At 41.0% G+C, this 13,940-nt stretch overlaps 1 protein-coding gene across 1 annotated transcript in view; it reads right to left on the minus strand.

The window, feature by feature from the left end:
• cdh13 (cadherin 13, H-cadherin (heart)) overlaps nucleotides 1–13,940 on the minus strand; it is a 1,093,774-nt gene that overhangs the window by 107,530 nt on the left and 972,304 nt on the right. The window contains exon 9 of the mRNA XM_060837989.1: nucleotides 1,104–1,286. Within this exon, the coding sequence (XP_060693972.1) occupies nucleotides 1,104–1,286 (183 nt within the window). The remainder of the gene's footprint in view (nucleotides 1–1,103; nucleotides 1,287–13,940) is intronic.

Consider the following 13,940-nt stretch of genomic DNA (forward strand, 5'->3'; position numbering starts at 1 on the left):
TTTCACTGTTAAAAAAAAATTGGAGCTCCAAAGCTGTAAAAGTATAAAATTGCAGACCCACACTTCTTTGCAAGGTTTCAATCTTTTCCTGTTTGTGGAGTAATGCAAATACTAAGGGTCAGCTCCCTTATGGTGGCAGTAATTTGCAAAGGCACTGAGTGGACATAAATATTGTGAAAGTTTGATCGTCATTTTCTCATGTTTCCTTCCTCCGCTACCTCTGCAATTTATTTAAATGCAACAGGGCACACATTCTGCAGATGAATCAAAGACACAGATAGAAACCAGCCGGGTAATCATGTCAGCAAATATACAAGTGGACTTTTGGGAAAAAAAGGTCTCTGTGTCCCATCTTAATTGTCAATGTGTTTGAAAACTGTGGGAAGTGAGCATTTTCATTAGACACATTAGAGACGCATCTCATAGAACATAGAACATAGAAAAATACAGCGCAGTACAGGCCCTTTGGCCCTCGATGTTGCGCCAATCCAAGCCCACCTAACCTACACTAGCCCACTTTCCTCCATATGTCTATCCAATGCCCGTTTAAATGCCCATAAAGAGGGAGAGTCCACCACTGTTACTGGCAGGGCATTCCATGAACTCACGACTCGCTGAGTAACGAATCTACCCCTAATATCAGTCCTATAGCTACCTCCCCTTAATTTAAAGCTATGCCTCCTCGTAATATCACTGAGCAATTGGGCAAATGAAGAAATTCATTCTTTGGAGCTTGAAAAGGACCTATGCTCTAGAACTGATGTACTTTAAGATGATTGAATCCTAGCCTAACATCTATATACAATAAAGCTTCCCCAATATATTAGCAATTGGGCGAGAACAGCAGCGATCTATGGATACTCTCAAATACATTTGCTTGCTTGAGCTGATGGAAAGTAACTTCAAACAGTAACTGTGATGATGGATGAAGAAAATAGAAATGAGTAATATGATATTAAAAACATCCTGAACTCACAGCTGTGACTTGCTTTGTGTGTCTTGAGCGACATTGTAATTCAAGTTCTTGTTTGTTTGTAAAGAAACCAATGTTCTTTTGTTCACCAAAGAGTGTGAAGGATTGAGCATTAACCAGGAAAACTTACTTTATCAACAAATAACATTCCATCATTGTTCTTCGGATTTGTCTCAATTTTGAAGTTCATGTCAGGGTTTCCATTGATAATGGTGTAGACAGCTCTCCATGCTCCAGTAGCTGGGTCGTCATTGTCCTCAACGGTAAGATTCAGTATAATTCCAGTAAATCCTTCGTTCACTGTAGCTTGGAACTGATATATAAAAAAACATTGTTATCTCTAAGTAGCTGCAAGACTTCAATTATCACAGTCATAAAACAGAATAAATTATTCAAGTACTCTGCCTCATTTTCTGTGAACTTTATAGTGCTTTTTTGATTCCTATAACATTTGGTTATGCTTCCTATCACCAGATAATTAAAACATTTTTAGCTTATGGAGAAATTAAATTTATATTAGACTGGATTTACATACATTATTTGATTTTTTTTTATTTGTTGCTACTGTGTTAGTGAAGACTGAGTTTAAATCTATTGATTGACATGTTTACGAGATACATGTCTACCATGAAAGCAAGTTGCCTTTGTTAATCGGTGGAGTCTTCAATAATGTGGCATGTAGGTCCTATTATAGGCACACCGTCAACATGGGGAATCTTAACTGTCCTATCCTTTGCAGTACAATTGATCATTCCACAACTAAAGTGATGATGGTTACCCTCGAATGACACTAAAGCTTAGAAATAGGAACAAAAACAGAAATTATTGGAGAAACGCAATATCCTGAAGAAGACTCAAAATGTTAACTCTGCTTCCTCTCCACAGCTACTGCCAGACCTGCTAAGTTTCTTTTGCAATAACTGTTTTTGTTTCAGATTTCCAGCATCCATAGTTCTTTGCTTTACTTAAAAATAGAAGATTGGAGAGTAGAATGTGTAACATTTTACTCAGAAATATAAACATAGAAGATAGGACCAGGTGTAGGCCATTCAACTCCTTGGGCCTGCACCACCATTCAATATAATTATAGTTGATGAGTGAACTCAATATCCTAATTCCACATATTCCTTGATCTTTTTAACCATTATATCTACTTCTTTCTTTATGAGTAGCAAAGTGGCTCAGTAGTTAGCACTGCAATCTCATAGTGCCAGGAATAGTACAATTCTACTTGGCAACCATTTATGTGGAGTTTGCACACTCACTTGCGTCAGCGTGAGTTTCCTCTGGTTTCCTCCCTCAGTCCAAAGATGTGCAGGTTAGGTGAACTAATCATACTAAATTGCCTATAGTGTCCAGGGAATGTACAGGCAAGGTGGATTAGCCACAGGAAATGCAGGGGTATTTGGATAGGGTAAGGAGGGGTGCATATGGGTGGGATATTCTTGGGAGGGTCGGTGTGCACTCAATGGGCCAAATGGCCTGCTTCCACAATGTAGGGATTCTATGATTCTTAAAAACATCGTTTTTTAGCCTCAACCATTTTCTGTGGTAGACAATTCCACTTATCTTGTGAAACCACAGATCCTCCTATGTTTCATTGGCTCACCACTTTCAGGCGAAGAAATCTCTCCTCGTCTTAGTCCAAAAAGATTTATGCCTGATCATTAAACTATAACCCCTGTTTCTGGACCCCGCACCATTAGAAACATTCTTCCTGTCTTGTTCTGTTAGAATTTTATGGGGTTCTATGAGATATCCTCTCATTTTAGAAGAACATAGAACAGTACAGCACAGAACAGGCCCTTCAGCCCACGATGTTGTGCCGACCACTGATCCTCATGTAAGCACCCTCAAATTTCTGTGACCATATGCATGTCCAGGAGTCTCTTAAATGTCCCCAATGACCCTGCCTCCACAACTGCTGCTGGCAATGCATTCCATGCTCTCACAACTCTCTGCGTAAAGAACCCACCTCTGACATCCCCTCTATACTTTCCTTCAACCAGCTTAAAACTATGACCCCTCTTGTTAGTCATTTCTGCCCTGGGAAACAGTCTCTCGCTATCCTCTCTATCTATGCCTCTCATTATCTTGTATACCTCAATTAGGTCCCCTCTTCTCCTCCTTTTCTCCAATGAAAAAAGTCCAAGCTCAGTCAACCTCTCCTCATAAGATAAGCCCTCCAGTCCAGGCAGCATCCTGGTAAACCTCCTCTGAACCCTCTCCAAAGCATCCACATCTTTCTTATGATAGGGCGACCAGAACTGGATGCAGTACTCCAAGTGCAATCTAACCAAAGTTTTATAGACCTGCAACAAGATCTCACGACTCTTAAACTCAATCACCCTGTTAATGAAAGCCAAAACACCATATGCTTTCTTAACAACCCTGTCCACTTGGGTGGCCATTTTAAGGGATCTATGTACCAGCACCCCATGATCCCTCTGTTCCTCGACACTGCAAAGAATCCTATCCTTAATCCTGTACTCAGCTTTCAAATTTGACCTTCCAAAATGCATCACCTCGCATTCATCCAGGTTGAACTCCATCTGCCACCTCTCAGCCCATCTCTGTATCCTGTCAATGTCCTGCTGCAGCCTACAACAGCCCCCTATACTGTCAACGACACCTCCAACCTTTGTGTCATCTGCAAACTTGCTGGACCATCCTTCAATTCCCCCATCCAAGTCATTAATAAAAATTACAAACAATAGAGGCCCAAGGACAGAGCCCTGTAGAACATCACTCACCACAAACTTCCAGGCAGAATATTTTTCTTCTACTACCACTCGCTGTCTTCTGTTGGCCAGCCAATTCTGTATCCAGACAGCTACGTTCCCCTTAATCCCATTCCTCCTGACCTTCTGAATGAGCCTACCATGGGGAACTTTATCAAATGCCTTGCTGAAGTCCATATACACCACATCCACAGCTCGACCCTCATCAACTTTTCTAGTCACATCCTCAAAGAACTCGATAAGGTTTGTGAGGCATGACCTGCCCCTCACAAAGCCGTGTTGACTGCATTTAATCAAGCCATACTCTTCCAGATGGTCATAAATCCTATCCCTCAGAATCCTTTCTAACACCTTGCAGATGACAGACATGAGACTTACTGGTCTGAAATTGCCGGGGATTTCCCTATTTCCTTTCTTGAAGAGAGGAATTACATTTGCCTCACTCTCTTGCCATCAAGATGACTAGCTGGTCAGGAAATTTATGTTCCTTTGAGAAAATGTCTCGATGGAGCACTGGATTTTAGTGATGATATGAAAATTCATCATTTCAGACCAGCAATTATGTTCAAGTATTCTAGTCAATTCTAGCCAATGCCAAATGTTTTTTTACAAACCCTTCAATTGGAGATGTTTATAATCATCACACTATAGAGGATTATGGGGAGTTTTATAATGGATTTCATGCTAAGACCTTCATCCTTGGCACTAAACAATGAGATGTTCTTTACAACTCATTGGTGATCATTAGAATAGTTAACTATACACTTAACACATACAAGTCAGAAACAATATCCTATGTAATACAATGCAGCACAGAACAGATCCTGCAACTCACCAAGTCTATGCCAATTTGGTAATCCTTTAGACCCGTTATTTATTGCCTGTATGTAGTTTCTATTCATCTGTTTGCCTCTCGTTCATGTGTCTATCAAGCTAATGTGTCTGCTTCTACCACCTCCAGTGACAATGTATTCCAGGCACCCACCACCCCCTCTGTATGAAACATTTTCCCTGCACTTCTCACCTAAACTTTTCCCTTCTCACCTGGAACCTGTACCCTCTTGCAGGTGACTTTCCACCTGGGAAAAAGCCTCTAACAATCCACCCTAACTATGCCCTTCGTACTTTTGTAGACTTCTATCAGATTGCCCCTCAGCCTCTGTCGTTCTAGTGAAAACAATCTGAGTTTTTCCAACCTGTCCTCATAACTAAAACCAACTTGAAACATGTCCTGCAGTCAACATGATGTCACCCTACCCAAGACTGGAACAACCACTGTGGTATTATTCTGATAGCCATGACAGGTACTTCGTGGTGTCCATCACCTATTCCAGCCTGTGGTTCAGACTAAGGGTTATTTGAAATGTTTGCTGCCACCAATCCTCCTTTATCTATAATTGGTTTCAGTCATGTATAGTGATCAGTAGTAGAGGAAACACCACTGTGAATCTTGACAGAAAAGGCACTGCTTTTCATTTATAAAATGGTGTATTGCACACCAACAATAAGCACAGCTGCGACACCATAAAGAAATAATTTCTAGGACACTGAGGAGGTGTATGCATATCACCTCCAAAGGCTCATGTTGAACTCACTGTCTCAACTTAAGGACTGTGGCAATGTGATCAAAAAGGATGGAGCTCAATGCAATGTGAGCATTAACATCTTCAGAACCATATTGCCTTATACAACAACCCATCTACAACATGTATCAATAACAATTTTTCATGCAATAATTGGAAGGCATGTTGACCCAGCTTTGCAAAACCAATCAACTCCAATATCACTCATATCCTGCACAATGGCACAGTCATTTCTGGGGAACAGTAAATCCAAATGGGGACATGAGGCTACTAATAATCTTATTGGCATGTATTGGATCAACTTCATGCTGGAATTTAGGAAGGCAGGTCAGTGACAGAATGTTGCTGTTGAGGAACCAAAGGAATGATTCCAGGTATTGGAACTAAGATAGGGGAATTGGGACAGGAGAAAATAAGTCAGGGCAGAAAAAGGAGACTACAATGGTAGCAGACAGTGGGCAGAGGGCTTTCTTTTTTTTGTAGATATTTTTATTGAAATTTAACATTTTTGCAAATTTACAAAAATAAACAAAACTCTCAAATACAAACATTGATGTACAATTAAATCATATATACAATAGTCATAATTTAACAAAGAAAAGAGAAAGAAAGAAAACAAAAAGAGAAAAAAAAAGAAACAAAAAAAGAAAGAAAAAAAACTCAACTTTCTACTAATCTAACCTATAACTAACCAGAGTGTATACCTAAGTCTCTTACATGCTCGGAATGTATAAACATCAAATATAATAAAACCCGTATTCGCGCAGGATTCCTCTCCCAAGGGGCCCCGGAGCAGCCCGGTCTGAAATCTTCACTAAATAAAAGCCCTTGTTAGGATAGCCGAAATATCTGCATTTATATAATTCAAAAAGGGCTGCCATATTTTATAAAATAATTCAGTTTTTCGGTGCACCATATTTGTGAGGAAGTCAAGGGGGATATATTCCATAATTAATCTGTGCCAATTTGAAAGTCCAGGGGGGCCCTCAGCCACCCAGTTCACCAAAATATTTTTCCTTGCTCAGAAAGAGAGAATAGAAAATAGTCTCTTCCCATGCATATCCAGAGATGAGAGGTTCGAAAAACCCAAAAGGAGAGATACAGGGTCCACCCTAATTTCCGTTCCTAAAATTTCTGTCAGGGTATTTGCCACTTTAGTCCAGTATCTGCAGATTTTCTGACAAGTCCACAGACAATGTGCAAGAGTACCCACCTCTATTTTGCATTTGGGACACATTGGAGATGCTCCTGCCTTAAATTTTGCCAGTCGAGCCGGAGCTATATGGGCCCTATGAAGTATCTTTAGTTGGATAGCCTGAGTTCTGTTACAGATAGCAATTCTTCTAGCATTTTCCCAAATGTCATTCCACATATCCTCAGAGATTTCTAGCCCCAAGTCCTGCTCCCATGTTTTAAGCAGGTCATCCATGTCTCCTGAGACTCCATCATGTAGCAAATGGTATATAGTGCTAACGGAGGATGCCCCCGCTGGTCGTAAGACATTACGTTCTCTGTCTGATTTATAAAGACTATCTATTAATGTAGTCTTCCTCTGTATATAATCTCGAACTTGGAAGTATCGAAAGAGATCCCCATTAGGTATTCCAAATTTCAGACGCAGCTGCTCAAAGGACATCAGGATCCCATCTTTAAATAGGTCCCCTAAGCATGAGATGCCCCTGGATCTCCAGAGTTTAAAGGTGGCATCTGTAATCCCCGGTTGGAATCCCCATGCGCCTACTATTGGTGCATGGGGGGATGTTTTATCTGAGTTACCCTCATTTTGCCGCATTATATTCTAGGCCTTAATTGTGTTTAATATTATGGGATTTTTACAGTGGTCTGTAATGATTTTCCTCTTATCTGAAAATAAAAGGTTAATAAGTGGGTATTTTACTTGGGAGGCTTCGATATCCAGCCAAATTGATTGTGGATCAGATGAAACCCAATCAGCTACGTAACTTAGTAGGGAGCTTAACTGATATTTCCTAAAGTCTGGGAAGTCCAGTCCTCCCCTTGCCTGTGGAAGCTGTAGCTTCTTCAGCTTAATAAGGGGCCATCTATGGTTCCAAATAAAGGAGCCCAACCAGCCATATAATTTACGTAGGGCTAGCCTTGGCAGCATCAGCGGGAGCATTCTCATAGGATATAAGAGACGGGGCAGAACATTCATTTTAATTAATGCTATTCTCCCTAGCCAGGAAATCGGAAGGTCTCTCCATCGCTGGAGGTCCTGCCTTATCCTTTCCATTAATTGTACAAAATTAGCCCTATACAGCTGATCAAATACTGGCGTGATAAAAATACCTAAATATAAGAAGCCCTCCAGGGACCAACGGAAGGGAAAAGGGGATCCGTCCATTAAGTGGGGTATCATAGCCAGACCACCCATTGGCATGGCTTCCGATTTTGAAAAATTAATTTTATAGCCTGAGAATGCACTAAATGTATTAATAACTTGAATTAGACGAGGCACTGACATTGAAGGATTACTGAAGAATAAGAGAACGTCATCTGCATAGAGGGTAATTTTGTGTTTACCTGTACCAATCCTCGGGGCCGTTATATTAGGATCAGTCCGGATGGCTTCTGCTAATGGTTCGATTATCAGTGTAAACAACAATGGTGAGCGAGGACATCCTTGACGGCAGCCCCTACCCACACTGAAGCCATCCGATCTTAACCCATTAGTAATAACAGCTGCTTTGGGGTCATTATACAATGTTGAAACCCATTTGGTAAACACCTGTCCAACGCCAAACCTTTCCAATATGTAAAATAAATATGACCATTCAACCCTATCAAATGCCTTTTCCGCATCCAATGAAATTACTACTCCTGGTATCTTTCCCTGATGACAGGCTTGGATCATATTCAAGACCCTTCTGATATTATTGGATGATCTGCGGCCCTTAATAAATCCCGTCTGGTCCTCCTTTATAATATATGGCAGTACCCTTTCTAGTCTTAGTGCTAACATTTTTGAGAGAATTTTAAAGTCTACATTTAGTAAGGATATTGGTCTGTAAGATGCACAATCTTCTGGGTCTTTTCCTTTTTTGAGGATAAGAGAAATATTTGCTTCTTTCAGCGTGGGCGGGAGACAGACCTGACTATGCGCAAAATTATACATATCCATAAGTGGGTCAACCAATATTCCTGTAAATTCTTTATAGAATTCAGCTTGAAAACCATCCGGGCCTGGTGCTTTTCCGCTCTGAAGTTGCCTAATTGCCTCAAGTATTTCTTGGACTGTTAAAGGGGTATTTAGGGCCGACACCTGTTCCGGAGTCAGGCCCGGGAAGGTCAAATTTTTAAAAAATGACTGCATCCTCCTAATCCTATCTTCACAATCCTGCAATCTATATAGTTCAGAATAAAATTCTTTAAAGGTCGCATTGATCTTTTTATGATCATGAGTCAGGGCACCTGTACTTTCCTTGATGGTCGGAATAGTTTGAGGGGCTTTCTTTTTCTTTGCAAGAAATGCTAAGTATCTACCCGGTTTGTCGCCATATTCATATAATCTTTGTTTCGCAAATAATATTTCCCTTTTAGCCGTTTGAGTAAGCGCGGTGTTTAAAGCTGTCCTAAGAGCTGTAATCCTCTGCAATTTTGTGATAGAAGGTCTATCAGCATATGCTGTTTCGGCTGCTTTTAGGCGAGCTTCGAGCAGACGCTGTTGCTCTCCCTTCATTTTCCTCTGGGTCGCTGAGTAGGAGATGATCAAACCTCGTGCATAAGCTTTGATGGTCTCCCACATCATTGACGGATTGCTAGCCGTACCAGTATTAATTTCTAAAAAAGTTTTAAGTTCTTGGGAGAAGTACTTTAAAAATTTGCTATCTTTTATCAGGAAGGGGTCCATACGCCAATGCCGAGCGGATGTCCCATTGTTCTTTACCTTAGTTTCCATGTATACAGCGGCATGGTCAGAGATTGCTATAGTACCTATTTTACAGGTTGCTATAGAATTTAGAAAAATCGATGGGGCAAAAAACATATCAATTCTTGTGTGACATTTATGTGGATTAGAGTAGAAAGAAAAATCTCTACCCAGTGGATGGAGACATCTCCATACATCTACCAATCCTAATTCTTTATTCAGGTCCACCAGTTGTCTAGATCTGGGAGATACTCCAGCGGCACTCTTGGGAATCCTGTCTATTTCCGGATCCATAATACAATTAAAGTCTCCCCCTATAATTGTATGACGGGCACCAAAGGCCATCAGTTTTGAAAAAGCTTCCGTTATGAATTTAAAGGGGTGTGCCGGGGGGCAGTATACATTTAAGATCCCATATTCCTCTCCATTTATGAGGGCTTTAATCAAAATATATCGTCCAGATTCGTCTTTTATCTGATTTAGAATTTTAAAAGGGAAGTTCTTCCGGACAAGGATAACGACTCCCCTGCTTTTTGAATTAAAAGAGGAAATAAAGGCCTGATCAAATCCGCCCTGTCGTAATTTTAAGTGTTCTTTATCCGACAGGTGTGTCTCCTGTAGGAGAGCTATATCAACTCTCTCCTTCTTAAGATTTGATAATATTTTCTTCCTTTTAACTGGCGAATTACTCCCCCTGACATTCCAGGTGCACCACTTAGCCGACTGTTCAGCCATAATCATCTGGACAGATCCGAGACCCCTCGGGAGGGGAAACCCTATCTAGAACATCCCGAGCATGGAGCATACAAGATTTACAAAAGTAAAGACTCTCTGATACACTCAAAACAATATAACAAAAAACTCTTTCTAAAATATAAAACATTCCGAATTGGAGATTTTCTCCCTTGTTCCCAGGGAGCATCACTTCCTCTCCCACAGTCCATCTTACCCTCTTCCAACCAGTGCCCCACCCTTGACCCAGGTGTTCCTCAATAAAATGAGGAGAATTCAAATATAATATAAAGCTCGAGTTAACAGTGAACACCCCACCCCCACCCACACCCACATCTAAATATATTTGGGAATATTAATACCATATATAACTATAAGATTACAATCTCAACATATAATACTTAAATACAATACCACAAAATAACAGGGGAAAGAAAAACAACCCCGCTCCTAAAAACAGAAGTATAATAGAATAAGGTAACCACCTCTCCCCATCAACATTAACCAAACGCCCCAACATATATATATACATACACACATAGGGGGAAAGATAAGAAAAGATGAAAGGATGTAAACCAAAATAATGGGAAAGGCAGACCAGCGTCCACAATCTCTTACAGTTTATTTAAGAGAGTCCAAGAATTCCTTAGCCTTCTCCGGTGATCCAAAGTTATATATGGATCCTTCGTGGCTAAGGCGTAGCGTCGCTGGATATCGTAAGGAGTACTGGATATTTAAGTCCCTTAAACGCTTCTTCGCCTCATCGAATGCCTTCCTCCTTCGGACCAAAGCTGGGGAGAAGTCCTGGAACAGCATGATCCTGGATCCTTTGTGGGTCATAGCTTGGGGATCTTTTCCCAGATTTCTTGAGGCTTCCAGGAGCATCTGCCTCTCCCTATAGCTCTGCAGCTGGAACAGGACCGGGCGTGGGCGCTGGGTTGAGCCGGGCCCATGTACTGTGACCCGGTAGGCCCATTCTACCCTTACCTGGCCTGATCCATTATGCAGATTTAAAAGTTGTGGCAGCCAATGCTCTAAGAATGCTGTCAGCTGACCTCCCTCTTCCTGCTCGGGCAGGCCCAACAACCGAATATTTTTCTACGACATCGATTTGCGAGGTCATCAATGTGGTTTTCTAGGTTCTGGACTCGATTCTCGAGAAAATGGATGTGGTCGGCTGCCGATTTTATCGCAGTCTCTGAGGCTGCGGCCTTCGACTCCACCTCTCTGACTCGGCACCCCAATTCCTAAATGTCTCTGCCCTGCTTCTGCAGCTCGGCTGATAGTGCTTCTCTGCTCTGCCGAGACTCATCGATAAAAGCATCAATCTTCGCCTCCCACCTGGCAAATATCTCCTCAAAGCTCATCTTCGTTGGTAGGTCTCCTGAAGCAGCTGAAGATACTTTTGTTGCAGCTGAAGAGGGAGAGGATGGGGGAGGGGTCCCTGCTTTCTTAGAGCCGCCTGTTCCCTTCCCTTTACTCATTTTCCAGCTAGTATTAGACTATTTAAATGTACTAATAGGTAACTATTTAAGGTTAACAACTATTATAAATGGTTTAGTGAGTGTGGTGGGGGTGGATAGCCCACTTTGCCCAAGTTTTGGGTAGAGCACTGTGGACTCAGTCTTGCTGGGTCGCCGCCATCTTGGATCCCCCAGAGGGCTTTCTTGAGGGTCAGTGAGAAGCACTCCTCCTCCTCATGGCCAAGAAAGAATGCTGGGGAGAAAAATATTCACTTACTTTGTGCAACAACAGATCCTGAAAATGTGTTGCTGGAAAAGCGCAGCAGGTCAGGCAGCATCCAAGGAACAGGAGATTCGACGTTTTGGGCATAAGCCCTTCTTCCCGAAAAGTCGAATCTCCTGTCCTTGGATGCTGCCTGACCTGCTTTTCCAGCAACACATTTTCAGCTCCGATCTCCAGCATCTGCAGACCTCACTTTCTCCTCCAACAACAGATCCTCCCAACTTTCATTGGCTTTCCCTGATCCCTGGCAAATCCATGCAGTGGCAAATATACCATTGGTTTGGTATATTGTGGACAAACTTCCCATATTGCAGCTTTTATCAGCTACTCCCTATTTACATCCTCAAAAATTTCCCCATCCTGACCCTTTACCATTCTTCATGCTGAGGATTAATATAGAGGCTGACATCTCTAGTTAAACCAGGCAGTTTTAAAAACAATAACGCAAAGATAATACCTTATTTTTCTGCTCTGCCAGCTTGGTATTAGTTTTTATTAGCATTAGCTTGCTGAGAGTACCATGCCAGTTAGTCTATGTTGAATATTTTAAGACATGAATTGAAGTAATTTTAATTCAAAAAGTGAATGAACAAAGGAAAACTTGGCTTAATCAATCACTGTTATTTTAAAGATCTTTTGTTGTCAAAATACTTTAAGACTTTGCTATTTTTTTCACTGTTGGTGGCAAATGTGAATATCACCATAACTTCTCTTTACATAAATATATTTTATAGATGAAAATCTAACTGCCACAAAATACAATTTCAGATGACAATTCAGTCTAATTGCAGGGATGGACTTAAATAGTTATCTGCTCAATTGAGTGCCATTAAGCTTCCTTAACTAATAGTTTGTGATGACTCAAGAGAATAGTTCTGGCATTCACTCAGCTCCCACAAGGATCTGACAGAAGGTCCTGCCTCTCTACAATCCTGTCAATGTTTAGAGCTGCTCTGATTATCATGTCAGAAGAAGATAATTTGTGATTGTCAAATTTAGCCTTAAGCTTCATAATTACTCTACCCAATAAGTGATCAATGTTGCAATGGTATTAAAAGCAAAAAGGAAACATTTGTGGAAGACAAAGAGAAATATAAAGAACATAATGTAATTGTCATGCCGCACTGGGGCACTGTAGTGGAAATTAACCTTAGCTGTTTCAACAATCATCAGACAAGTTCAATAGTTTATCAAAGTCTGCAATGTCCCTCCATTTACCTGTCAGAAAATTCTGGTTAGCATAAATACTGATGCTTCTGTACTTAAAAAGCACAACTATTTATTACAATTAGAAATTCTAACCACATTTAAACAACCATGAGTCGTCACCAACATTGATTCTAACTTTACAAATTAAAATTCCCTTCTAACAATGCCTCCTCATGTACACATACAGACAGGTACAGACAGTCAAAAATATGATGTTATGGGTGGAGGGAAAGAAACTAGGGATGCAGTTAAATGGCATCAGCCCTCATGGTTCATTGAGATGATCCTTTCCTTGTCAGGATTTTCTGTCTCCAGTTTCTTTTCATTCTGTACAGGAAGGAGAGGTGATAGGTACTAATACAGGTAATTGTAACCTGTTAAAGGCCTGGCTTACAGCAACTATGAAGAAAAATAAATTGGCTTTGTTCAGGATTTAGATGTTTCCCTGGAGAGAAAGACACACCATCTGCCCCTTGCATTGGCACAAATGCTTCTGCCAAAATCATGTACACTCACAAGCTGTTCAGTTCCCAAGGAGCCAGTTCAATATTTGCTGCCAGCCTGGTGGTCTTTGTCATTCACAACTGGTCACAACTTCACAAACCTAATCAGCAACCTGCTGCCAACCAAATCACTCTTTGTGCAGAACCCCTGGTTACAGGTCATCTACAAAGTAGCAGTGTACACATGACATAACATGATTACAGCAGCTTGCTTGTCCAAAATGCAGCAATTCTTCCTTTCACAATCCTTGATTTCTAAAATAGCAGTTGCCCCACTTCAGTCCACAATCAAAAATGAAGCAAAGTTAAAAAAAGATATAGTCTTCACATGGTATAGATACTAAATATAAAGAGGTAGGGTCTTGGGAAGTGCTGCCAAACAAAGAGACCTTGGTGTGCAGGTTTATAGCTCATTGAAAATGGAGAACAGGTAGACACGATAGTGAAGGCAGTCTTTGATACAGTTGAGTTTCCTGGTCGGTGAATTGAGTACAGGAATTGGGAGGTCATGTTGTGGCTGTACAGCACATTGGTTAGGCCACCTCTAGAATACTCTGTTCAGCTCCA

The sequence above is a fragment of the Hemiscyllium ocellatum genome, chromosome 17 (genome assembly GCF_020745735.1).
Source record: "Hemiscyllium ocellatum isolate sHemOce1 chromosome 17, sHemOce1.pat.X.cur, whole genome shotgun sequence".
NCBI classification, from domain to species: domain Eukaryota; kingdom Metazoa; phylum Chordata; class Chondrichthyes; order Orectolobiformes; family Hemiscylliidae; genus Hemiscyllium; species Hemiscyllium ocellatum.